General features: G+C 45.6%; 2 protein-coding genes across 3 annotated transcripts in view; both read right to left on the bottom strand.

The window, feature by feature from the left end:
- Positions 1–26,133, bottom strand: part of LOC140721010 (uncharacterized) — an 878,357-nt gene extending 852,224 nt beyond the window's left edge. Inside the window, exon 1 of the mRNA XM_073035873.1 lies at positions 26,018–26,133. The gene's annotated coding sequence lies outside the window, so the exon portion shown is untranslated. The remainder of the gene's footprint in view (positions 1–26,017) is intronic.
- On the bottom strand, positions 16,869–26,155 carry LOC140721023 (uncharacterized). 2 transcript variants are annotated; one of them, XM_073035892.1, is made up of 2 exons: positions 26,018–26,155; positions 16,869–20,087 (listed from the first exon to the last, which is right to left on the bottom strand). In XM_073035892.1, exon 2 carries the CDS (start codon positions 19,668–19,670, stop codon positions 17,625–17,627), a length of 2,046 nt encoding a protein of 681 aa, XP_072891993.1. In that variant the 5' UTR covers positions 19,671–20,087; positions 26,018–26,155; the 3' UTR covers positions 16,869–17,624. The 2 variants fall into 2 exon arrangements, with proteins under 2 accessions (XP_072891993.1, XP_072891992.1); XM_073035891.1 differs by having other exon boundaries at positions 16,869–20,158; positions 26,018–26,154.
- Between the last annotated feature and the right edge of the window lie 114 nt (positions 26,156–26,269).

Here is a 26,269-nt window from a genome sequence, read left to right as displayed (position 1 = left end):
GGGCCCCCACGTTAACACCTTTATGTCTCTCTGTCACACCGATGCCAAACTGCGGTCCAGTCAGAGATGACTGTGGCTGTCAGTGTTTTGAGGGATGGTACCTCAGGCCCCCACCAAACGGAACTTCCTAGACTGGGAAACATGCATCCTGACCATACTTGCAGGAGCCCAGCAGCGGAGAGGAATCAATTTGGCTACTGCACTTCAGGAGTTGGCCACAATACTGCCGGGGTCCTGACAGAAACACAGGCCCAAGTAACAGAAATATCCACTGAAATGATTGCAATCCGGCAAACAGTCCTACAGAATCATATGGCTTTAGATTTTATCCTAGCTGAGAAAGAGGGAACCTGTGCTATTATTGACACAGAATGCTGCACCTATATCCCTGGTGAGTCTACTAACATTACATCCCTCTCCGATCACACTGCCAGGGAGATTGACAACATCAAGAAAGTAGTGGAGGATTTACACAGGTTCACCGAAGGGTTGAAATGGTGGTCTTTGAAGACCTCTTCAGTAATATGGGAAGGGATTCAATCAGTCATCCCACCTACAAGCTCACCGGTCAGTTCACAGTGGGGAGTGGCTGTTCACCTGCTCCGACTGTGGCAGGGGATTCACTTGCTCATCTAACCTGAAGATACATCAGCGAGTTCACACTGGAGAGAGGCCATTCACTTGCTCAGACTGTGGGAAGGGATTCACATTGTCATCTCAGTTACTGAGACACCAGTTAGTTCACACTGGGAAGAGGACATTCACCTGCTCAGTCTGTGGGAAGGGATTCCCTTGCTCATCTTACCTAATGTCTCACCAGCGAGTTCACACCGGGGAGCGGCCATTCACCTGCTCAGACTGTGGGAAGGGATTCCCTTCGTCATCTTACCTAATGTCTCACCAGCGAGTTCACACCGGGGAGCGGCCAGTCATTTGCTCAGACTGTGGGAAGCGATTCACTCAGTCATCCCAACTGAGGGTACATCAGCGAGTTCACACTGGGGAGAGGCCATTTACCTGCTCAGACTGTGGGAAGGGATTCACTCAGTCATCCCAACTGAAAGTACATCAGCGAGTTCACACTGGAGAGAGGCCGTTCAGCTGCTCAGACTGTGGGAAAGGATTCATCCAGTTAGCTAACCGACAGGCACACCATTCAGTTCACACTGGGGAGAGGCCATTCACCTGCTCAGACTGTGGGAAGAGATTCACTCAGTCATCTAAACTGAAGGTACATCAGCGAGTTCACACTGGGGAGAGGCCGTTCACCTGCTCAGACTGTGGGAAGGGATTTACTCAGTCATCTACCCTACTGAGACACCAGTCAGTTCACACTGGAGAGAGGCCATTCACCTGCTCAGTTTGTGGGAAGAGCTACACTCGATCATCTAAACTAAAGGTACATCAGCGAGTTCACACTGGAGAGAGGCCGTTCACCAGCTCAGACTGCAGGAAGTGATTCACTCTGTTGTCCCACCTACAAGCACATCGGTCAGTTCACATGGGGAGTGGCTGTTCACCTGCTCAGACTGTGGGAAGGGATTCAAACGGTTAGCTCACGTACTGATTCACCAGTCAGTTCACACTGGGGAGAGGCCGTTCACCTGCTCAGACTGTGGGAAGAGATCCACTCAGTCATCTAACCTTATGTAACTCTCGTTTCGGTTAGCATCTTAATATTGGGGGTGATAGCCCCCACCCCCACGAGCCTGGCCAAACTTAAGAAATCTCGTCTGGGTGGTTGCTGCATGATGTGTACCCTGTTACAAATCAGTACCCCGAAATAACAAACACAATATGTGATTAAACGGTTGAGCTTTATAAATCTTATTTTGACTATAGGGTTAGTAAAGAAAATGAAAATAAAAGAAACAGTGCCCAATCTCTCCATTCACATCTTCTCATCTCTCCCTTGCAAACCACAAAAATCTCTCTTCCAGACTCACAAGAAAAAACAACATTTCTGTCATTGGATAGCCCCACACTCTAAAACCCTGTTGCCTCTAGTCGTAACCTAAACATTGCTGCTACAGAGAAACCATTACCTCAGCAGTGAAACATTACAGAGAGGCCATTACATTAGCAGTGAGACCTTACAGCATGTTACACTTGTGACATATTACTGTGTTTACACTGGGGAGAAAGTTTCAATAAACTGCATGCTGGATATTTGTCCATCACTGTTGCTGAATGCAATTTCAAGTGTGACTGTTATCGTGGTTACTTGAAATGACCAGGAGATGCAGACAATTCCTCGAGAAATTTAAACCTTTATTTGCAAACAAAGGCTGAGGCAATCAATGAACTTGTCACCGAAAGCCCACTGAGCTCTGGTGTACAGCATTCTTTATAGTAATTTTTATCTCAGTTACATTTTCTGTTTTATTAGCATACCCAATCAAGTTTTAATTGCTTATCATCTATTCATTAACTAATCAATCGTTCTTGCCTAGCTCTCGGTGCACCACCATTATTTCTCTCCAGTTCGCATTGGGGCCCCATTCCTGGCCAAGGTTATTTTTCCAGACAACCTCCCTCACATTACAATTCCTGCTCGTACCATCCTGTCCGCCACCGTTATCTCTTACTAAACAAAGGCTGAGTGTAATACATGGAGTACATTTCAGCTAATTAGTGCTGCTAGCTAAACAGGTGTTCTGTAATTGCCACAGTATGCAGCTAAGAGAGTATAAATTATCTAGTTAAAACAATACATCGAAAAATGTGTCTAGTAAAATAATACATAGTAATATTCAGTACCTAGAAGTGATTACATAGTATAGTAAATAGCTAGTACATAGTGATTATATTTCAGGTATATATAATGATTATGTCAGGTATATTTCTCAATATAATCCCCCCTTTGAGACCCACAGGGTCTCACACAGAAAGAGAACACTCAGAGGCCGTGCACCAAAGCCAAAATAAAGTCCAGCATTTTAATCCCAAATTTGGGTCAACTACAATTTCCGTACTCGGAGCTCAAAATGATCTCTCTCTGTTACCCTAGGCTGCTGAACCAAAACCTGTCCCTCCGTAGCTGAGACAGGGAAAAAGACTCAGACACCCTTACAGACTAGTGTCCACATCATTAACACCCTCCAGTCCGCTTGATGCGTCGCGCAGGCTGTAACAGTACATCATCGGTTTTTCTCCTTGTCTGGGGTCAGATTCAACAATTTCCCGGAGCATCGGGAATTGTTTTGCTGTCGCACGCACTATCAAAGTCTTGAGACATGGAAGAAAACAGCACAGAATAAATGCACAACTTATCAATACAACACCTGCAGCTATTGCCATTTTGGTCAGCCACGCACCCCATCCCTCTAGTCTGCTTTCTAACCAGTCTACCCATAACTCCTCTGCCCCCCTCCTTGGGACTTCCAGTCCTGTCTGGGCTGTTACTTAAATATACTCTGTCCCTGATAGGGCATCTGTGGACAGTCTTCCTCCGAAGACAGTCATTATTGGCATGGGGTTTTCTGGCCCTTGACTGACAGAATGACCGGTTGCTCCATCTAATGGTGCTTCATTCACTTCAGTGGCTGTACTCACACTGGTGGTGGCTGGCAGCATCTTTTTGCTTTTTTCTTTTTCCTTCTTTTTCAGTTCTTCGAGCTGCATTTGCAATAGATTTCGCTGCACCTCTTTTGGCTGCTCAGCCAGCTTTCATTTGTCTCTCCGATATTTCTCCATCACGTGGACTACGTGATCGCTGAATGCTTGTGGGGTCAGCGACGACAGCCCAACCACTTCCTCCAATTTAGACTTGACCTGCGGAGGCATTGCATCCAGAATGCTCTGTCGGAACAGGGAGTTCAGAAACAAACTATTTTCCACCTATTGCTCAGTCTCCAGTCTCCACTTTTTCAGCTGGTTTTCTACAAAGGCTGCTGGGTTTTCAGTGTCTCCCAGTGGTTCCCCATTTAAGGCTTTGGGGTCCACTCTGGGTGGATAAAGCTTCCTGAGGGCCTGCCATAGCCTCTGCCTTACTGGATCAAAATTGGTCCCATCAGTCTGTGGGCTGTCCACATTCTGTAAGGCAGCCATTTCCATCAGTTCTTTTAGCTTGGAAGTTCCCATCAATCTTATCAGCAGTGCCTTCAAATCTCCCATAGCCAACAATCGTCCCGTTGTTTCCTCCTCGAAGGCTCTAATCCACTTTCCTGCCCCCTCGTGCAGACTAGCTAGAGTATTTTTCAGCCCTCCCAGGTCCTGGGATTCCCAAGGGATATACTGTACTTGTCCTGATCCTTTTACCAGCAATGGCAGCATTTCCTTCTCCCCGTTCCATGTAATCAAGCTTCCTTCCTCACTTGGTTCTTCATCTATTGCTGACCCTATTTCTACTGGCTGCCACTCATGCCTCCTTGGGGTATACCTTCTCCCTTGCTCCTTCTTTCCTCTAGTCCCCTCTTCCATCTCCAATATCTGTCTCTCTGTTCTCTCTCGTGCTTCCTCCAAACTCTCGTCTCCTACCTTCCTCCAACTTCCTCTCAATTCACTCCGTTCTTGCCGTCTAGATGATTCCTGTTCTCTTCTAGTCTGTCTGTCTCTACAGTATAACCGATACTCCTCATAATCCCTCTTCTCTCTCAGCTGCTGTAGCCTTTCCACTTCTCTTTCCATCTCCCTTCTTTCCTGTTCCATCCTTATCTTTTCTCCCTCTATCTCGTTCCTCAGCACCTCTCTCACCCTCTCATATTTCCTTCTTTTCTCCTCAGGGTCCCAGACCTCTACTTCCCTCTGCAGGCTTACTGTTCCTGATATCATGGGGCACTGCTTTGGTGTTCCCTGCTCATAATAGGGAGGGGGTCTTTCTACTTCTTTCAGATCCAGGTATGGAGCTGAAGCCGGCTTTTCCTCTCCCCCACCCGACTGTTTTTCCTGTTCCCTGTTGTCTTTTTCGTTTATTATCAATATCCTGCCTGTCTTTCTCAATCTCTCTCCCTCCATCCTAAAAAGTTTCAATACTTTCATCTCCTGCTCTCTCCTTTCCTCCCTTTTCTTGGACTTATCGTTTGGTTTATGATTTTTAATTAGTGCTTCCATCTCTTCACACAAGCTTACATCGAATGTCCCTTCTTTTGGCCATTTCGTGCGCAGGTTTTTGGTTCTTTTTTCCCATTTCTCTGAAATTGCAGTAATCTCACCTCTACTTACCGGGAATTTCTTGCACAGTATGTCTACTGCTGTTCCTTTTTCTTCCGCCATGTTATTCTCTTCTTCTCTTAGGTATTATTTCTTTAAAAAAATCTCACAGTTCAAATACCTCCCCGATCCTATCTCCACGCCGAGCCCTACAGTTTATTCTACCAGTGTTCAAGCAATTTATCAAATTCTTCTTACCTTCTATTCCGTTCTGCCCGAGCAGCCCACAACCTAGGGCAGTACTCACAGAAGTTTCTCTTCACTCTCCCTGCCTGTTCAGCCCTTCATTTCATACGAAGCGGTATCCACAGGGATTTTCTCTATTTTTCCTTTCCCTGCCCATTCAGCCCTTCGCTTTGTGCGAAGCGGTATCCACAGGTACTTACCAACACCACGTGGAATTTTCTTTACTCAACTTTTTATTACCTTATTCGTACTTACCCCCACTGCAGTGTTCTCGATCAATCTTCTGAGCCTCCTGTCAAACCCCCAATTCTGCCAGATTCTTTGGATCGGAGAGACCCTTCAGCAGTTGCTGCACACCTCTGAGTCCCCGAGACCCCCAAAACCAACAGAATTTTAGTCCAAATTGTCGCAAAAAGTGCTTATCTTTTTTCTGGGTGCACCCGTAATTCTGTTAGCTCTGTGAGTGCTCCCGAGGAACCGGGAAGCGGCCCCTACCCGTCGAATCTTTTTCGCGGGTCTCTTTCCGATCCTGTTCGTGACGCCAATTTTGTCGTGGTTACTTGAAATGACCACGAGACGCAGACAATTCCTCGAGAAATTTAAACCTTTATTTGCAAACAAAGGCTGAGGCAATCAATGAACCTATCACCGAAAGCCCACCGAGCTCCAGTGTACAGCATTTTTTATAATAATTTTTATCTCAGTTACATTTTCGGTTTCATTAGCATACCCAATCAATTTTTAGTTGCATATCATCTAATCATTGATTAGCCATTTGGTTGTACCTTTGTAAGTAATCAGATTGAGTTCAACTGTTGCAGGATCCTGGATTGTGTTGGATTCTGTCTGGTTTCTCCTGGCATTTTCTGCATTTATTGCCTTGTTTGTTTGCATTCTATGTATTCCAACATCCGTAGATTTTCTCCTGTTTTTGATAAAAGCAAAAGCGGTGCCATATAATGGAGCAAGAAATTCGTGGTAAATTAGAGGATTGGAAAGCTTTTACACAACCAACAGAATAAAAAAAAAAAAACACACAGGAGAGACAAGATGAAAAATTAAGGTAAGTGAGTCAATAATATCAAGTATCAAAAGTTGTTCAGATATATAGAGAGTAAAAGAGAGGCAACAGTTGATATTGTACCGCTGGAAGATGATGCTGGCCAGTTAGTAATAGAGCAAAGAAATAGCCAACGTATGTAATAAGCATTTTGTGTCAATCTTCACTGTGTAAGACACTAGCAGGATAAGACCGTAAGACGTAGGAGCAGAATTAGGCCAATCAGCCCATCAAGTCTGCTGCACCATTCTATCATGGCTGATCGTGGTTCTCACTCAACCCCATGCACCTGCCTCCTCGGCAGATCCTATAATGCCCTGACTGATCAACAAGCTATTAGCATCTGCCTTAAAAGTGCCCACAGACTTGACCCCTGCCGCCATCGGTGTCAGAAAATTTCTCAGATTAACTGCTCTCTGAATAAATAAGATGCTGCAAACTACTCTAAAAGGTCGCTCCTCAGTTTTGAGTCTGCGTCCTCTTTTATGCTTACCCCCAATATACGAAAAGTCCGCTCCTCATCCACACTATCTAGACCTTCCCACATTCGATGGGTTCAGTGAGATTTAACACCCCACCCACCCGCATTTATTAAGCATAAGTCAGTGCAGGAGTACAGAGTACATCGGATCTCACTAATGTCGAGGAGGCCACACCAGGAAAACTGGAAACAGTAGATGACCCCAACAGTCAGAATGTTGAAAAGTTGCCTCATATGGAAGGACTGTTTGGGACCCTGACGAGTGGTGAGGAGAGCAGTTAGAGGCAGATCGAGTACTTCATCCACTTGCAGAATTGGCTTCCAGCCCACTACACCCCTCCTTATAGCCGTAAACCTGTCCCTTTGGTGGACCACACTGTCACTTTGTGGTGATATGCCACAATAACAGGACCCCCTGATTTGTGGACTACATTGTCACCAGGTGGCACTCTGCTGCAATAATACTGAGAGACAGAAACGTGACACTGTAGTCTGCTGAAATGTTTATTCAAGATTCAAGGTTGTTTAATTCCATTTCCAGCAGACAAGTGTAAATGAGATCGAAATAATTATTACTTCGTCTCCAATGCAATACAAAACACAATAGTAAAAATGTATATCCACAGCTTCTATACTGTGCACGCATTGATTGTATGTCCATAAAGTGACACTTGTATAGGATACCTGCGAAGACAGGAATTTATAAAATAGAGGTGTTTGGCAGTATGGAAGGGTGGGCTAGTGGGTAGAGATATTCATCGGCCTTACTGCTTGGGAGAAGTAGCTGTCCCAGAGGCTGGTAGTTCTGGTGAGGATGTTGCACAGTCTACCCCCTGAAGGGAGTGGGACAAACAGTCCATGAGCGGGATGAGTGGAGGTAGATTATGAGAATCAGGTTGTTGCTTGATCTCGAGAGAGGGAATTTAGAAATTATCAATGAGATGCTTTGAGAACAGCTTGTAATTGTGCCCACTACTGAAAAATTAATTCTGTATTGGGTGTTGTGCAAAGAAGCAAATTTGTTTAGGGAGCTTATGGTAAAGGAAACATGTTAACGCAGTGATCACAACAGATTAGAATTCACCCTGCACTTTGAAATGGGAAAGGCTCAACAAGTCATCATTATTAGTGGAGTGAGGGGAACTGCGGAGGTTGGGAGAACACTATCAGGGATGATGGTAGAATAGCAATGGCTGGAGTTGCTCAAATTGACAGCCTCAGGGTTGAAGAGAAACACATCAGATTCCACCTGCGCAGCTTCAACCTGAAGGTACGAATATCGATTTCTCCGTCCAGTAAAAAAAATCACTGCCCATCGCCTCTCCTACTCTCCACTCTGGCCATGCACCTTTAAAGTTCTGTAAATGTGATGTCACCATTCATTACGAGAGGACTATTCATAAGGATACAATATTGAGACACTATCAGGCATTGGTTAAATCACGGGGACTCGTGAGCAGTGTAAGGACTCATTTCAAGAAAAATGTGCTGGAATTGGACAAAGAGTCTGGGGAGGCTCATAAAAATGATTCCGAGACTGACAGGGTTAACACATGAGGAGCATTAGATGTCTCTGGGACTGTATCCGATACCGTTCAGAACAAAAACTGAGGGAGGCTCTCGAATACTGAAAAGCTGAGATAGCGTGCAACAGAGATGATGGAAAGGAAAGGCAGGAGATGAGGCTTAATCACAGTCACTGCGATGAGTTACAGGGTTATAGAAGCGTGGTGCAGTCAAATCAGAAAGCAACAAATACTGTACTGAAAGTGTTGCATTTGAATGGACGAAATAAGAAATAAAATGGACGATCTTGAAATTCAGCTACAGGTTGTGTACGATGTGGCCATCTCTGAAACTTGGCTAAATGATGGCTACCGTTGAGAGCTGAACGCTCAAGGATATAAGGTGTATCGGAATGATAGGTTAGTAGGCGGGGTGGTGTAGCCTGTGTATAAGAAATTATGTTAAATCATTAGAAAGGGATGACATAGGATCGGAAGGTGTAGCGTCTCTATAGGTTGAGTTAAGAAATGGAAAGGGTAAAAGTATCCTAATGGAAGTTGTATACAGGCCTCCAAACAGCAGCCGGGATGTGGACTAAAAATTACAATAGGAGATAGAAAAGGTGTGTCAGAAGGGCAATGTCACGATAATCCTCATGTATTTTAACATGAAAGTGGATTGGGAAAACCAGGCCAATACTGGACCTGAAAAGAGAGAGTCTGTAGAATGTCTAAGGGATGGCTTTTTAGAACAGCTTTTTAGAACAGTTGAATCTACTAGGAGATCGGCTGTGCTAATTAGGTGCTGTGCAATGATCCTGAAGTGATAAGAGAGCTTAAGGTAAGGAACCATTAGGAAACAGTTATCACAATAGGATCGAGTTCACCTTGAAATTTGAGAAGGAGTAACAAACTATTTATGTGTCGGTATTTCAGTGGAATAAAGTAATGACAGCAGAGCAGCAAAGGCTGCAGTTTCCGTGAAAAAATGCGGTAAGTATAAGTCAGATATATTCGAAAAAATATATATTTTTGAATGGAAGACGGACTCTACTGTGGCTGACAAGGGAATTCAGAGCTAAAATAAAAGCAAAAGAGAGGGCAAATAAGTAAGGCAAATCTCGTGGAATATAGACGATTGGGAAGCTTCTAAAAACTTACAGATGCAAACTAAGAAGGTTTTTAGGAAGGAAACGATGAATTATTTAAGGAAGCCGGCGACTAATATCAAAGAAGATACCAAAACGTTCTTCCAACAATAGAATAATAGAGTTGAGGATAGGTATAGCACAAGTAGAAAATGACACTGGAGATATTGTAATGAGAGTCGCAGAGATGGCAGAGGAACCGAATGCGTATTTTGCATCAGTCTTCACAGTGGAAGTCATCTACAGTGTAACAGACCTGAAGGAGTGTGTGAGAAGTGAAGTTTGTGCAGTGAAAATTACGACTGAGAAGGTGCTCAGGAAGCTTAATGGTCTGACTGTGAATAAATCTCCTCGAACTGATAGAATGCACCCTCGGGTTCTGAATGCAATAGCTGGAGAGATTGGGGAGGCATTAACAATGTTCGTTCAAGAATCGGTAGATTGCGACATTGTACTTGAAAATTGCAAATATTATGCCACTATTTAAGAAGGGTGGAGACAGCAGAAAGGAACCTATGGACTTGTTAGCCTGACATCAGTGGTTGAGAAGTTGTTTGAATCGATTTTTAGGGATGAGATTACATCCCGGGGCATCATACAAGATAGGCTGAAGTCAGCACGGTTTCCTGAAGGGAAAATCCTGCCTGACTAACCTACTGCACTTTTTGGAGTAAATTACAAGCAAGGTAGACTAAGGAGATGCAGTAGATGTGGCGCACTTGGATTTTCAGAAGGTCTTTGACAAGGTTCCGCAAATGATTCTGCTTACCAAGATAAGAGCTCATAGAATTACAGGGGAGTTACTAGCACGGGTGGGGCATTAGGTGGTTGGCAGTAAACAAAGGGATACTATGCTGGCTGGCTACCGATTACCAGTGGAATTCCACAGAGGTTGGTAATGGGACCCCTTTTTACAATGTATATCAATAATTTGGACTATGGGATTATTGAATTTGTGGCTGAATCCGCTGATGATACAAAGGTGGAGGAGTGTGTCGTGTTGAGGAAACACAGAGCCTACAGAGAGACTTGGATAGTTTAATGGAATGGCAAAGAAGTGTCAACTTAAATAACATTTTGAAAATTGCATGGTGATGCACTTTAGTGGAAGAAATAAACAGGAAGGCTATTGTTTAGATAAGGAGAGTATTCAAAATGCAGAGATTCAAAGGGACTTGAAAGTCCTTATACAGGGTACCTTAAAGGTTAACCTCCAGATGCTGTTAACAACACTACCACTTCAGTGCATCTGCAAAGCAATTGTCAGTGTTGGTACAAATGTAATGAATGCAGAGACTCTGACAGTTTAAGTAGTTGCACCAATGGAATTATTTACTTCTTATCGATGCAAACTTTGAGTGCACCTGGTTTATCACGTGACAGACTACAATCAGTTTTATGCTCACACAAAATGCTGGAGGAATTCATCAGCTCAGGGAGCATGAATCAAAATGAATAAACATTTGACGTTTCAAGATGGAATAAAACGAGGGAAGACGCCAAAATAAGAAAGTTGGGTGGAGCCGGGAAGAGCACAAACGGGAAGGTAGAAGCTGAAGTCAGATGCGTCGGATAGGGGGGTGATGTGTGGCTAGGGGTGATAATGGGACAACGTAAAGAGCTGGACAAGAAGGAATCTGATAGGATAGAGTGGATCACGAGAGAAAGGGAGGTAGCAGCGGACCGGAGGGCGGTGATAGGCAGGTGAAGAGAAGACTAGGGGGCCAAGTGGTGAAATGAATAAGAGGGAAAGGGGAGAGGGAAAACACCGGAAAGCCGAGATGTCTCTGTTCATGTCATAAGATTGGAGGCTCCACAGAGGGAATATATATGCAGGTTACTCCTCCAACCTGAGGGTGCTAATGTGGCAGAAAAGGAGACAATGGGCCGACATTTCGGACTGGGAATGGGGATTGGAATTGAAATGGTTGGCCACTGGGAAATTCTGCTTTTTGTTGTTGGAGCTGAGGGACTCGACACAGTGTTAATTAACTTGAAGAAGGCATGTCTGTAGGAAACGTCGACAGTTTATTCATCTCCATAGATATTGGCTGAATCGTTCAGTTCTTTCAGCATGTTGTATGTGTTGTGATTATTGTGATTAACGGTTTTCGTGCGTTCATTATCTTCGTAAGTCTGGATGCGGTATCACTTCAAGGCTCCTCACTATATTACAGGAGCATACAAACAACATATTTTTTTATATTTCTATTGAAAGATCGATAACTGAGACAATTTCCCAGAGCGGATCTATAATCCAGACAAAGTGTATGGAGTCTGGGAATGGACAAGATCAACAATAAGAATCATGAAACCGAGAGGTGAGACTGAGAGACTTTCACGGCAGCATTCACTGAATTCTCGATTCATCATTTCTTCGTCTTTGGGATTTTGCAATTTCGTGTGAAGCTCCATACCTCATCATACCTGGGATTTTACCTGAATGAAATCATGTTTATTTTTACCCCAGCTGTTGGAAAACACGTCAGCCTTGTGTACAATTGAACACTCAGCGTGCTAGAGTGAGTATAAATGGATGACCGTGGAGATTCATCAGCTCAGAGTTTCTTCAGCGAGACTGCGGGCAGCTCGAATACAGGGTGAATCACACCCTGAATGCCTGAAACTAACTACAGTATGAGAAAGATATATTACTTGATCGTTGCCGTTATTGGTGTCCCTGGTAGGAACAGACGCGAACTAATATTTGCAGTTCAATGTGCGCGGTCTTTGGACCCGTTCAGTTACCGACAGCCGTTGTGATGCCGGTGTATTAGTGAGTGTAGTGCAGTCATTGTGACAGAACTCTTGTGTTCGGTCAGAAGGTTCCTTGCAGTTTAATCAATAGACAAGGCTGATAAGAAGAAAAAAAAACAAACATTAACTGAAACAGATGTAGAGTGGAAGATCGGGGAGATGGATACATTTTGTGGACATGACAGGCAGCTTTGATTTATCAAGGTAAAACCGCTATCAAAGTAAACTCCAATTCTCCAGCGAGCTCAGCACCACCCAGGGCCACGGCGTTTTTTTTTTCCCCGCACCAGTAGTTCAAGATGCTTTAATTTAAAATTGAACGTAATTGCGTTGTGTTTGAAAAAATGCTACAAGGTTGAGGAGAACGCGGAAAGCGAAACCCTGATGAGATTCACTTGTGTGTTCAATCTCGGACCATCGGGAGTTTTGAAAATTCAAATCGTGTCGCTGTGCGTTTTGGTTTACAAGGGTTTGTTTCCACGGCTTATTATCCGTGAAGAGGGGTTTCGCCAACCAGAGGTGTCTGTTAGATGCCTGACGGGGTAATGTACATGCAATACTCTGGTCTGGAAAAATAAACATCGAACCATTTGGAATAATGCTTCTGTAATTTGAGCAGGTCAGGAAGAATGTGCAAAAAAAAAAGAAAATGGGAACTTCCTGATCTGATCCCTTGAAGGAACCGCGTCCAAGTGTAGTTGCAGAATTTGAAAGCAGCGAGCCCAGCTGGGCCGGCGAGGGCAGGTGACAAACGGGAGTCGAAAAGGAGATGGATGCCTGCGAACAGAGGAAGTAAATGTGCTACGAACTTTGAACGTTGTAAATGGACAACCTCAGAGGCAGCGGGGCGTAGCGACATGCGATGAGTGCCAGGATATGAAGGAAGTGCCGAGGTATCCAAACTTTACACATCGGTCGTAAAGCTCCCTTGGCGATCAGTTGACAGTGCCTCATTCCCAAATCCTGCTCCTCTTGCAGTACCGAGTATGTAACCTTTCTCCCTGCTTGCGCGCCATTGCTCAGTCTGCGAAGCACGATTTATGCCTTTTAAACCTCCAGTATTGAGCGCCCGCCAGGTTTGATCGTTCTCTCTTTACAGCTTATCTCTGTCCCACAGAGCGTGAGAGAGTAATTCATTGATTCCTTCTGCTGTCCCCACCCCACCCCAAATGAATTTAGTGACGATTGTGATCCTGTCCCGGGGAATGTGCGGCCTCTCCACCTACACCACTCGCTACCTGGTAGCCATGACAACGGTGGATCTATTGACCGTTGTCTTGGTGGTGATAATGTGGCCGCTCAGTTATTATTACTTCCCTGGGACTTACCTGGCCATCACCCCAGTATGCAGTGTGATTGCTGCCCTGACAGAGACAGCCACAGACTCCTCTGTCTGGTCCACTGTCAGCTTTACCTTTGATCGGTTTGTCGTCATCTGTTGCCAGAGGTGGAGAGTAAAGAATTGCGCCGGGAAAACTGCGTCTGTGGTTCTGATAACAACTAGTGTTCTGGTCTGTTTGAATCATGTGCCCTACTTCTTATATTGCAACCCGTGAAAGTGATTGACAATATACCTGGAGACTGCGTTCCAAAGACGGGATACTATACGGATCCCGGGTGGGTGGGATATGACTGTCTTACTACTGTTCTAACGTCATTACTCCCATTCAACTAATTAACAAACAAAATATCTAACCTCTTCTCAGAGGCGGTTGCCGTGATTTCCATCTGGACACTGCAGAATGGACGGTCACCGAAGAACATGACAGCGGAGAGAATAAAACTGGTTTAGAGCCCGAGAGAGGACAACACAGGCAAACACACATTCACACCTTCAGCCCACGACGTCCACCTTCTATCTCACCTTACCTTTTCTGTTTATTTGCCCAGCATATTCCAGCCCTGTCACCGTCACAACCCTGTCATTAATGATAAAGCGGGAGAGCATCCAAGGGTATTTAAAACCTAATCAGCAAAATTGCATCTCATTTGTTACTTCAGTCTTTTGCGTCAGGATGAAATGAAAAAGAAAGTCACCAGTCTAAGGAGCTTACAGTAAATCTCGCACTTGTCCTTGGTATCAGATAAAGCTGTTGTGGAGAAATGATTAACACTACAGAACTCCTGGATTTGGTTCATAATTGTGCAAATTTCCATGGAACACCCAAATTCCTACTCCAGGGAGAAATGTCACCTTCCTTCCTGATTTTGAAATAATGATGCTTGCCACTTGATGGCGACTGTGTGAGCAATCAAATGGCATATTCTGCTTTAGAGCCTGAGAAAGGAACAACACTTCGTCTTGAATTTGTTACTCTTTCAAAGTGCATGTTTGTTATTTTTGTGTCAACCGCCTGGTCCTCTATTGACACAAGGAACCACTCAGCTTCTGAGAAGAGATCTCCAGTTTTGAGCCTATCCTCAGACGCTTCACATTGACACCTTGTCTGCTCAGATGGTGGATCTCACCCGTGGACGGTTATGCTCATCCATTGGTTAACTCAATCCTCTTTAGCAGAGTTTCCCAACCTACTTTAGCCCCAGTGCCGCGAGTTGAGAACAGTCCAGTACCCCCGTCGCTAATTTATGCATCTGTAACAACGTCTGCTAGGGTGGTTAGGTCGGACGAGATCGCCAAGTGTCAGACGCGTTGTGATGACGAATGCTCAAGGCCTGCAGTGTGATGCTTCTTCCTGTGTCCCAGCGCCACCACCTTTTTTGGAAGTGCCTGCTCTACTAATGGTCGGTCAGATCTGATGCCTTAAGTGATGGCTTATCGCCCCACCAAGATTCTTTAATGTCCCCCTGGCGAGTGTTATTTGCTCCTAAAGCCATCTTAGGACATGTAACCACCCCAGAGGGAATAACTGCTCGATTGTGATCATTTCTTCATCTTTCTGGTCTGAGCTTTCATTTCAGTTCAGAATAGTACTTGCTCGCAGCCTGTTGAATCCTGTTTTCATTGATGAAAATACATCCTTAGAAGAGTTACAGTGAGTAGGACAGAGGGAATGGGACTCCCTCAACACTGTGAGCGTGTGCAGCTCCCTCAACATCTTGCTCGATTCTCTCCATAGTGCACTCACTTCATCTTCCACACACTTTCTCCCTACCCTTCACCCTCCTCTCAATTCTCAGCACACCTTCCTCTCTGCTTCTCCTCCGTCTTCTCTCACTCTCCATTTCCTCCTCTCCCCTCTTATCCTAATACATCCTCTCCCACTTCCTCACCTCCCTCTCCTACTCCAGTCACCCCAACTTCCGCTCACTCTCACCTCTCTTCTCCCCTTTCTGTCTACAAACCACACACCCACCCCGACACTGAATCTCAGCCCGTGCTCACTGCAGGATAGCAACCCGTCCCTTTCAATATGCGACAGTGAAATCGACAAGATAAGTAGCCTTGGTGACATCGGAACATACTGGCGTTTGGAGTTGGATGAAGCAGAGGAGGGAGAGAAAGTGACAGAGAGATAGAGGAAGAGGGAGAAAGAGAGAAGGGGGAGGAAGAGATAGAGAAAGAGGGGGAGGGAGGGTTGGAGGGAGGAGAGAGGCTGAGTGGTGGTTGTGAAAAAGAGGGAGAGAGAATCGAGAGACTAGGAGTGTTAGTGAGCAAGACTGAGGAGAGCTGGCAGGGAAGTGTTAGAGGCGAGAAACAGAGGGGAGAGAGATGGTGGCAACAACCAGTGAGGGGAGAGAATGGCGGGAAGAGTGAGATGGATGTGGGTAAGAAATAAACGGGGAGCAAGTGAGGGGCAGAAAGAGGCATGGGAGAGAATGACGGAAGAGAGAGATTGGAGGGAATATGGGAGGGAAGAGAGATGGGGAGTTAAACTGGGATAGAAACCAGGGATTGAGACAGGGGAGATATACGAGGGAAAGAGACATGTTGATCAGTGAGAGAGAAACTGACAGGGATCGAAAAGGGCCACTCATTTTAAATGGAGACATATGGAAATTTCTAAAATTCTAAATCTTCCATGTAAATTCCTTTAGGATCAGTGAAGTGTCTCTATCTGAGTGTAGGTGGGTGACTGGGTACATTTTAGGTGGAGATAGAGAGGGATAGACACAGAAGCATAGATCAGTCATGGCCATGTTGAATAAACATTATATCATAACACTTCCTCCTCATCTTTCTTATGAATTGATTTCCCTGTAGTCTGAGGGTGTACCCCTGGTCCTGGGCTATGCATTATGGGAAACATCCTCTCCATATCCTCTCTATCTTGGCTTTACAGTAGTCAGGAAACCCGCCCATAATTCTAAACTCCAGCGGGAACAGCACAGAGACATCATATACCATGAGCTGTAGTCTTGTTAAGCAGCTTCAGCTGCAGCACCTTGTTCAGAACCATCTGAAAATCCAAACAAACAACACCCACCACCTTTCTTATTTCACCAAAAAATTCCAAGAGATCTGGCTGGGAAGAGGAAAACCATGCTGTTTTGGTCGTACAGGGGAGGATTTAAAAGGACTGTCATGGAGCAGAATCACTGGCAGGGTCCAGCTGGCCAGAGCTGACTCTCTACTGTACACTAGGTGTGTTATAAATTCACTTAAGTACCAGAGACAGAGATTAAAATAAACTGATTTATTTGTTTCAGATTCAGAATATTAAACACCAGTCCCATTAAAGGTGAAAGAAGAAACTCCTCCCATGCCCAGTGACCAGGGTAAAGAACTGGGTGTGGTGAGCAGCAGCAATAATTGCAGAGTTCAGCACCGACAGTCACTCTCGAAATTGCATTCAGCAACGGTGATGGAAAAATATCCAGCATGCAGCTTATTGAAACTTTCTCCCCAGTGTGAACCCGGTAGTGTGTCACAAGTGTAACATGCTGCAATGTTTCACTGCTAATGTAATGGCCTCTCTGTAATGTTTCACTGCTGAGGTAATGGTTTCTCTGCAGCAGCAATGTTTAGGTTAAGACTAGAGATAACAGGGTTTTGGAGTGCGGGGCTATCCAATGAGAGAAACATTCTTTCTTGTGAGTCTGGAAGAGAGAATTTGTGGTCTTTCGCTAGGGAGAGATGAGAAGACGTGAATGGAGAGAGAGGGCTATTTTTATTTGTTTACTTTACTAACCCTATAATCAAAGTAAGAATTATAAAGCTCAATCGTTTAATCGCATATTGTGTACTGTTTGTAATTTCGGGGAACTGATTTGTAACAGGGGACACATCACACAGCATCCACCCACACAAGATTTCACAAGTTTGGCCGGGCTGGGGGCTATCACCCCCTACATTAAGCTGCTAGCCGAAGCAAGAGTTACATACACCTAGATGACTGAGTGAATCGCTTCCCAAGGTCTGAGCAGGTGATCGGCCTCTACCCACTGTGAACTCGCTGGTGTCTCTGTAGTTGAGATGACCAAGTGAATCCCTTCCCGCAGTCTGGGCAGGTGAATGGCTGCTCCCTGGTGTGAACTCGCTGATGTACCTTCAGTTGAGATGACTGAGTGAATCCCTTCCCACAGTCTGAGCAGGTGAATGGCCTCTCCCCAGTGTGAACTCTCTGATGTACCCTCAGTTGGGATGAGCAAGTGAATCCCTTCCCACAGTCTGAGCAGGTGAATGGCCTCTCCCCAGTGTGAACTCTCTGATGTACCCTCAGTTGGGATGAGCAAGTGAATCCCTTCCCACAGTCTGAGCAGGTGAAGGGCCTCTCCCCAGTGTGAACTCGCTGATGTACCCTCAGTTCGGATGAGCAAGTGAATCCCTTCCCACAGTCTGAGCAGGTGAACGGCTTCTCCCCAGTGTGAACTCTCTGATGTACCTTCAGTTGAGATGAGCAAGTGAATCCCTTCCCACAGTTTGAGCAGGTGAATGGCCTCTCCCCAGTGTGAACTCGCTGATGTACCTTCAGTTCAGATGACTGAGTGAATCCCTTCCCACAGTCTGAGCAGGTGAACGGCCTCTCGCCAGTGTGAGCTCTCTGATGTACCCTCAGTTGGGATGAGCAAGTGAATCCCTTCCCACAGTCTGAGCAGGTGAATGGCCTCTCACCAGTGTGAACTCGCTGATGTACCTTCAGTTGGGATGAGCAAGGGAATCCCTTCCCACAGTCCGAGCAGGTGAACGGCCTCTCCCCAGTGTGAACTCGCTGATGTATCTTCAGTTGAGATGAGCAGGGGAATCCCTTCCCACAGTCTGAGCAGGTGAACGGCAACTCCCTTGTGTGAACTCGTTGGTGAGCCATCAGGTAAGACGACCGAATGAATCCCTTCCCACAGTCTGAACAGGTGAATGGCCTCTCACCAGTGTGAACTTGCTGATGTGTCTTCAGGTTAGATGAGCAAATGAATCCCTTCCCACAGTCCGAGCAGGTGAAGGGCCGCTCCCCGGTGTGAACTCGCTGGTGTTTCATTAGGGAGGATGACTGAGTGAATCCTGTCCCACAGTATGAGCAGGTGAATGGCCTCTCTCCAGTGTGAACTCTCTGATGTACCTTCAGTTGAGATGACCGAGTGAATCCCTTCCCACAGTCTGAGCAGGAGAACGGCTTCTCCCCAGTGTGAACTAGATGGTGTACCATTAGGTCAGATGACCGAGTGAATCCCTTTCCACAGTCTGAGCAGGTGAACGGCTTCTCTCCAGTGTGAACTCGCTGATGTACCTTCAGGTTAGATGAGGAAGTGAATCCCCTCCCACAGTCTGAGCAGGTGAACGGCCTCTCCCCTGTGTGAACTCGCTGATGTACCGTCAGTTGCAATGAGCAAAGGAATCCCTTCCCACAGTCTGAGCAGATGAATGGCCTCTCCCCAGTGTGAACTCGCTGGTGTACCTTCAATTGAGACGACCGAGTGAATCCTTTCCCACAGTCAGAGCAGGTGAATGGTCTCTCCCCAGTGTGAACTCGCTGATGTACCATCAGTTGGGATGAGCAAGTGAATCCCTTCCCACAGTCTGAGCAGGTGAATGGTCTCTCCCCAGTGTGAACTCGCTGATGTACCTTCAGTTCAGATGACTGAGTGAATCCCTTCCCACAGTCTGAGCAGGTGAATGGCCTCTCTCCAGTGTGAACTCGCTGATGTATTTTCAGTTTAGATGAGCTAGTGAATCCCATCCCACAGTCTGAGCAGGTGAAAGGCCGCTCACCAGTGTGAACTCGCTGATGTACCTTCAGTTGGGATGAGCAAGTGAATCCCTTCCCACAGTCTGAGCAGGTGAACGGCCTCTGCCCACTGTGAACTCGCTGGTGTACCTTCAGATGGGATGACTGAGTGAATCCCCTCCCACAGTCTGAGCAGGTGAACGGCCTCTCACCAGTGTGAACTCGGTGATGTACCTTCAGTTGGGATGACCGAGTGAATCCCTTCCCACAGTCCGAGCAGGTGAACAGCCTCTCCCCAGTGTGAACTCGCAGATGAGCCATTAGGTCAGATGGGCAAGTGAATCCCCTCCCACAGTCTGAGCAGGTGAACGGCCTGTCCCCGGTGTGAACTCACTGGTGAGCCATTATGTCAGATGACCGAGTGGATTTTTCCCCACAAATTCAGCAGATGACCAGCCTCTGCCCAGTGTGAACCGACTGGTGTGTCCACAGGTGGGTAGACCGACTGGATCCTTTCTCTCACACAGAACAGGTGAATGGCCTTGTCCCAGTATGAACTTGCTGATGTACCTTCAGTTGAGACGACCAACTGAACCCATTCCCAGTCTGAGCAGGTGAATGGGTTCCCCCATGTAAAATAACGGGCGTAGAAGTCAGTCAGATGATCGAGTGAATCCCTCCCCACAGTCTGAACAGGAAGGAAGCTGAAGTGAATCCCTTGCTCCACTTCGTAAATATCTGGTCAGAGACAGCAAAACTGGCATGATCTGTTTGAGATTCCAGTCGACAAATTCCTCATCATTTTCAACCTGTAAAAAGATTTACTAAGTCCATCAATGGGTGTCGGACAACATTTCAGATGAGATCACTTGACTCGTCAAGGTGTGATATGGCTTCACAACGTTTCAGTGAAGTTCAACCCAAGTTGTAGAGAGAAGTCATCTTCTAACTGGGCACAGTGCTGGTATCTAGAATGACCATCAAATTCTCTGATGCTCCTCCTGTCTCTATGAGAATGGGGCATTTCTAACATCTCCAATCTGTGACCCGGCTCATTATGACTCTCTCCATTGGTATTATTCCCTGCTCCCACTGAGCTGCATGGGTGCCTGGCCCCACAGTAACTGAAACACTCTCACACAAATAGCCGGTACTCATTACAAGCACCCACCATTCTCTGTGTAAATAAACTAACCCCTTACATACTCTCGGTATCTATTTCCAAGCACCTTAAAACTATGCCCCTCATGTTAGCCACTTTAGACCTGGGGGAAAAAGCCTCTGGCAATACACACGATGAATGCCCCTCATCATCTTTTCACCTAAAATATGCTCTAAACATAAACATCAAAAATGCCCCTCATCATCTTTTCACCTAAAATATGCTCTAAACATAAACAAGGGAATCATACATTGCTTTGACGTTTTGTTACAAGTATACAAAATTATTAAGGTGCAGATAGGGTAAATGCAAGCAGCATTTTCCACTGAGGTTGGGTGGGATGATAACCAGAGGATCATGGGTAAGTGGCGAAGGTGAAAATTTAACGGCAGCGTGTAGAAAAGCTCTTCACTGAAATAGTTGTGAGAGTGTGGAATGAGATGTCAGCATGAGTGATGAATATGAGCTCAGTTTCACCATTTTAAAGAAGTTTGGATGGGAACCTGGATGGTAGGGGTATGGAGGGCGATGGTCCCGGTGCAGGTAGTTGCATTAGACAGCTTAAATGCTTTTTCAGCATTGACTAGATGGGCCAAGTAGCCTGTTTCCCTACTGAACTTCTCCAGGTTTCTGTGACAGAGAAGCTAGACAAACTTGTTTGGAAGGGAAAAGGTAGGAGTGACAACGGAGCAGCAATGGCTGGAGTTTCTGGGAGCAATTCGGGAGCTGAGTGATCGATACATCCGAGGAAGTGAAAGCATTGGAAAGGCAGGAGGACACAACTGTGGCTAAAATGAGAAGCCAAAGCCAACATAAAAGTCAAAGAGAGGGCAAACAAAAGAGAAAAATTATTGGGAAGCATTTGGAAACCAACAGAAGACAACTAAAAAAAGTCAGATGAGCTCAGTGCGTGGAATCATGATATTGTAGTCATTAATGAGTCTTGGTAGCACCCAACAGTCTGAGGCATTTAGAGGAACAACATATCCAGGGCCTCAATATCTCTTAAAAACCCAGGTTCCCTGCACCAGTTACCATTCAACCTTTATTTTGGCAGGCACATACACGCTCTACATCCTCAAAATTTCACTTCTGAAGGCCTCCCACTTACCAAGTACTCCTTTTCCAGAAAACAGCCTGTCCCAAACCACACTTGTCAGATCCTTTCTGATACCACAGAACTGACCTTTCTCCAATTGAGAATCTCAACCCGTGATCCAGACCTCTCTTTTTCCATATTTACTTTGAATCTCCTGGCATTATGATCACTAATTTCTGTCACCAGCCCTGGATCATTTCCTAACAGCTTCCTGCACACTTCTACGTCGGGAATCATACCTACTGAGTAAGGGCACATTTGACAAACTCTACCCCATCTAGTCTTTTTACAGCATGGAAGTCACAGACAATATCTGGAAAGATAAAATCACTTACTGAATCAACCGTTGTTTCTTGGCATGGCGTGCGATCTCTCTGGAAATTTGTTCCTCTAAATCCCTCAGACTGTTGGGTGCAACCAAGTCCCAAGAATGGATACAATATCATAATTCCCTGTCCTGAGCTCATCTGGCTTTCCTACGATGCTTCTTGCATTGTGATATACACAGCTCAGCACTTTCATCGCTCCATGTTCAACCATTTGATTGCTGACTCTATCTGAGGTCTGAACAACATCTGACTGACTGAACAAACTCTCCCTCATTGGCACAAAAACAAAGGAGCTGGTTGTGGAGGACAGGAGGAATGGAGGCAGACTAACCCCTATTGACGTCAATGGACCTGGGGTTAAGATAGTGAACAGCTTTAAGTTCCTCAACATAAACATCACCAAGGATCTCAAATGGTCTGTACATACCAGCTGTGTTTTTCACCTCAGATGGTTGAAGAAGTTTGGTATGGGCCCCAAATCCTAAGAGATTTCTACAGGGAGACAATTGAGAGCATCTTGACTGGCTGCATCACTGCCTGGTATGGGAACTGTACTTCCCTCAATCGCAGGAACCTGTAGAAAGTGGTACGGACAGCCCGGCACATCTGCAGATGTGAACTTCCCATGATTCATGGAAAAGAATAAAGTGAACTCGTGAAAAAAATAATGAACTGATTGTGGTGTGGTTATTGCTCCGGCGAATTGAAGTTTACACCATAAAAAGTTTCCCATCCGGATACATCACACCTTTGTGTGGCTACTCTCTTCTGTTGACTTCAAGAAATAGCAGAGAACTGTGGACTTCACTGAGCACATCATGGAAACAAACCTCCCCTCCATGGATTCTCTCTATGCCTCAGTAAATCAGGCAACATAATTAAAGATTCCCAGAACTCCAGACCAGACATTCTCAATTCTCAACCACCCATCGGGTCGAAGATAAATGAAAACACAAAAACAGAAAACGTACCACCAGGTCTAGGGACATTTTCCATTCTGCTGTTATAAGCAAACTGATTATTCCTCAGGAATTCCTCAGCTTCCTTCTTGCATTAATAGGGATATATACCTTGAAACATTGGCTGCACTTCGGCAAGTTTTAACAGTGGAATGGAGTGAATGAAAAAATGCCCGCCCACAATGAGAGGACGTGACACTGGATCTCACTCCCTTGTCTGAACAGAATAAAGATTAAACTGCACAACCACGAGAATAACCCACATATGTAAGGTACCACACACATGATGTTAGACACCGGTGTAGCAAACCCATGCATGACATCAGGCATGTGGGGGGGGGGGGGGAGTGAAGGGGGGGGGATAGGATTTTTGGTTCCATGGCTCTCTTCCAGGGAAGGTGGGACCTGTACAGAAGGGACCACAAGGAGAGAGAAGGTTCTTTGGAAACTGAAGATCTGAAGGCAGATAAGTCACCTGGACCAGATGGTTTACACACACAGTTCTGAAAGAGGTGGCGGGAGAGATTGTGGAGGCATTACTAATGATCCTTCAAGAATCACTAAATTCAGGAATGGTTCTGAAAGACTGGAACATTGCAAAAGCCACTCCACTCTTCAAGAAGGGAGAGAGGGAGAAGAAAGGAAACTATAGGCCACTTAGACTGACAGTGGTTTGAAAGATGTTGGAGTTGATTGTTAAGGATGCCTCCTACTTGGAGGCACAAGATAAAATAGGCCAGGGTCAGCATTGTTTCCGCAAGGGAAAATCTTGCCCGATGAATTTGGTGGAATGCTTTGAGAAATAATAAGCAGGGTAGACAAATGAGAGTTGGTTGATATTTTGCACTTGGATTTTCAGACCTTTTAACAGGGGTGCCAAACTCATTTTAGGTCACGGGCCGGATTGAGCAAAATGCAGCTTCATGCGGGCCGGATCAGTCGGACGCGTGCGAACGCAGCTTTCGTTGCATCTGTTTTTTTCAGCCTGCTCTCATGCATCTCAGTCTCTGCTATAACTACAAAGTGTTTCACTTTACAAATTCCGTTTCTTATGAAGAAGACTGCCGAATAAACACTAAAAACCCTGAAAACCTGGTACCTGAATAAACTCAGCATTAGCTATATCATACGCCATAGGCGCTTCAATTACTGGGGCCAGGTTTAATAGTAATTAGATATTATCTCGCGGGCCAAAGATAATTCCACTGCGGGCCGGATTTGGCTCGCGGGCCTTGAGTTTGACATATATGTTTTACAAGGTACCACACACGAGGCTCCTTAACGAGCTCTGAGCCTGGTTGGGCGGCGATGAGGAAGGAGCGGATCTCGGGTTTACATTGTTATGTGTGATGAGAAAACCATGGGGAGATGGGGTCCAGAGTTGGCCCCCCGTGAACTATGCTGCTAACGAGAGGGAGGGATAAAGATGGGGAGAGGTGCCATGCTGCACATGCTGATAATGAGAGAGACACAAGGATTTAAAATTATGGCTTCTTCGCTGATTGTTGACTTTACTCCCAAGGACTTTGCCTGCTTGATTGAATCCTTGCTGACACAGCAGAGTGATGCCAGGTGCCTGCTGAGACAGGAGGGAGTGGCCAGTTTGATGGACATGATCAGCTGATGGATGGCTGGAACCCCGGCTGGGGAGATAAAAGACGAGTCTGCTGAGACACAGGCAGACACGCCACTGGACACTGAATGAGTGTTCTGCACCCACAGGAAGGTGGGGGCTTGGAGGATCGATTCGGGGGAATCGGTCCAAAGCTCACAGTGTGTGAAGGCAGGCCGGTAGGGGCTTGTGTATGTGTCCGTCCTCGCCTGGGTGACAAGTCCAGCACTGAAGAACGGTCTAGCCGGGAACGGAAGGGTCATAATCGATGACCACAACAGGTCAAAGGAACAAGAAGAGAACGCAAGGTTTGCCTGCTGATTCCGCTCATCTCTCGTTCGCTCTCTCTCTCTCTCCAACGTCACAACAGCAACTACCTCAACCCAAACTGAACTGAACTCTGCATTATCTTAAGACTATTCATTTACCCCTTGACTACGATAGAGCTTGGTTTTGATTCTTATTCCTACACTTCTGTATTTATCATTGCTAACCTGTCGTATATGTATATTTGCATTTTGGATACTGTATTACTTAGTTTATTAATAAACACCTTTAGTTACAGTACCACCAGACTCCAACGTATCATTCCATTTCTGCTGGTTTGGTTACCCGGTTACAGGTTACGTGACAACCTAAATCGAATGTCGGTTGCAGGGGGGGAAAGGGTTGGGATGGAGACAGAAGGCTGGACAGTCTGGGCCTGGAAAGTAGGATCAGTTAGTTGTGGTTCCCCAGCAGTGAGAGTGGATGTTGGTGACATGAATCTGTTGATGTGTACGGGTGTGGGGTAAATGGTGGGAAAGTTGTGGGGCTACTGGCTGGTGGAGGGAGGTTGGGGATGTGGGTTATCGGACAAAGTGTGACCCGGGAGGATGGTTCCGAGGGCAGATTACATTGTGAGCAAAGGAGGATCTGGTCCATTGCATCAGACAGCTTTCAGGAAGCAACAAATCTCTCTTTATGTTAATCACTGTCTAATTCTGCTGCTACCATTGTGTTTGTCACAGAGCCTAGAGTCTGGGAACAGCTCGATGGTAGGAAGCAGATGGTGATGATGGGAGGCTGTTTATTGGAGTCAAGGCCCGTGTCTCCTGGAGCTCCCAAGGGTAACACCCATTGCTACTTGTCATCTATGTAATTAATATTGTTGAGAATGTACAGGGTATGGGTAGTGAGTTTGCAGCAAGTAATTGCAAACAATTACTTCTTTTTGCAAGATAATAAATATAAACACCCCTCTTTCCCTCTCCACACTCAGAACCAACCAAAAGCTACTTCAGAAGATGCAAGCTCTTCAAATGAGCAAACACTGAGGGAATGTGTGTGAGTTTAAAGAGCCGTGCTACTGACAGCACATTAGCAGATCTGGAGTGATTGCAACTGGGTCTGATAGAGGCATAACTGGTATTTCTGGTCACATTCAGCTCACTCCAACTATTCCCTACCTTCCTTTGTACAGTTATGTGATGTCTAAAGGACCAGTATTTGAGTAAATGAGACTCACCAAACTTTCTCCTGACTGAATCACTGGAAACCCTGAGTCAGAAGGTTTCTCTCCAGTTGGTTCTCTCAGTCCTCGGGCTGGTTCACGTGTTGCTGTTCCCTCGTCTTCAGTTGTGGTTTGCTTCCAGTTGTGGGCTTTTCTTCCGATAAATCTCTCACCGCAGGTGTAACTTTAACATGAGAGATAACGAACCATGTTAACAATACAAAGGAGAACAAAATATTTCTGCTCCCTGAACTCTAAACATTGAAG

The sequence above is a fragment of the Hemitrygon akajei genome, unplaced genomic scaffold (genome assembly GCF_048418815.1).
Source record: "Hemitrygon akajei unplaced genomic scaffold, sHemAka1.3 Scf000049, whole genome shotgun sequence".
In the NCBI taxonomy this organism is placed as follows: Eukaryota; Metazoa; Chordata; class Chondrichthyes; order Myliobatiformes; family Dasyatidae; genus Hemitrygon; species Hemitrygon akajei.
The sequence above is the reverse complement of the archived record's forward strand: the minus strand, read 5'-3'. Positions and strand labels throughout refer to the sequence as shown.

Coding starts and splice junctions, on each gene's coding strand:
- LOC140721023 (XM_073035892.1), bottom strand. CDS start 19,670: ATGGCTCATCTGCGAGTTCACACTGGGGAGAGGCTGTTCACCTGCTCG.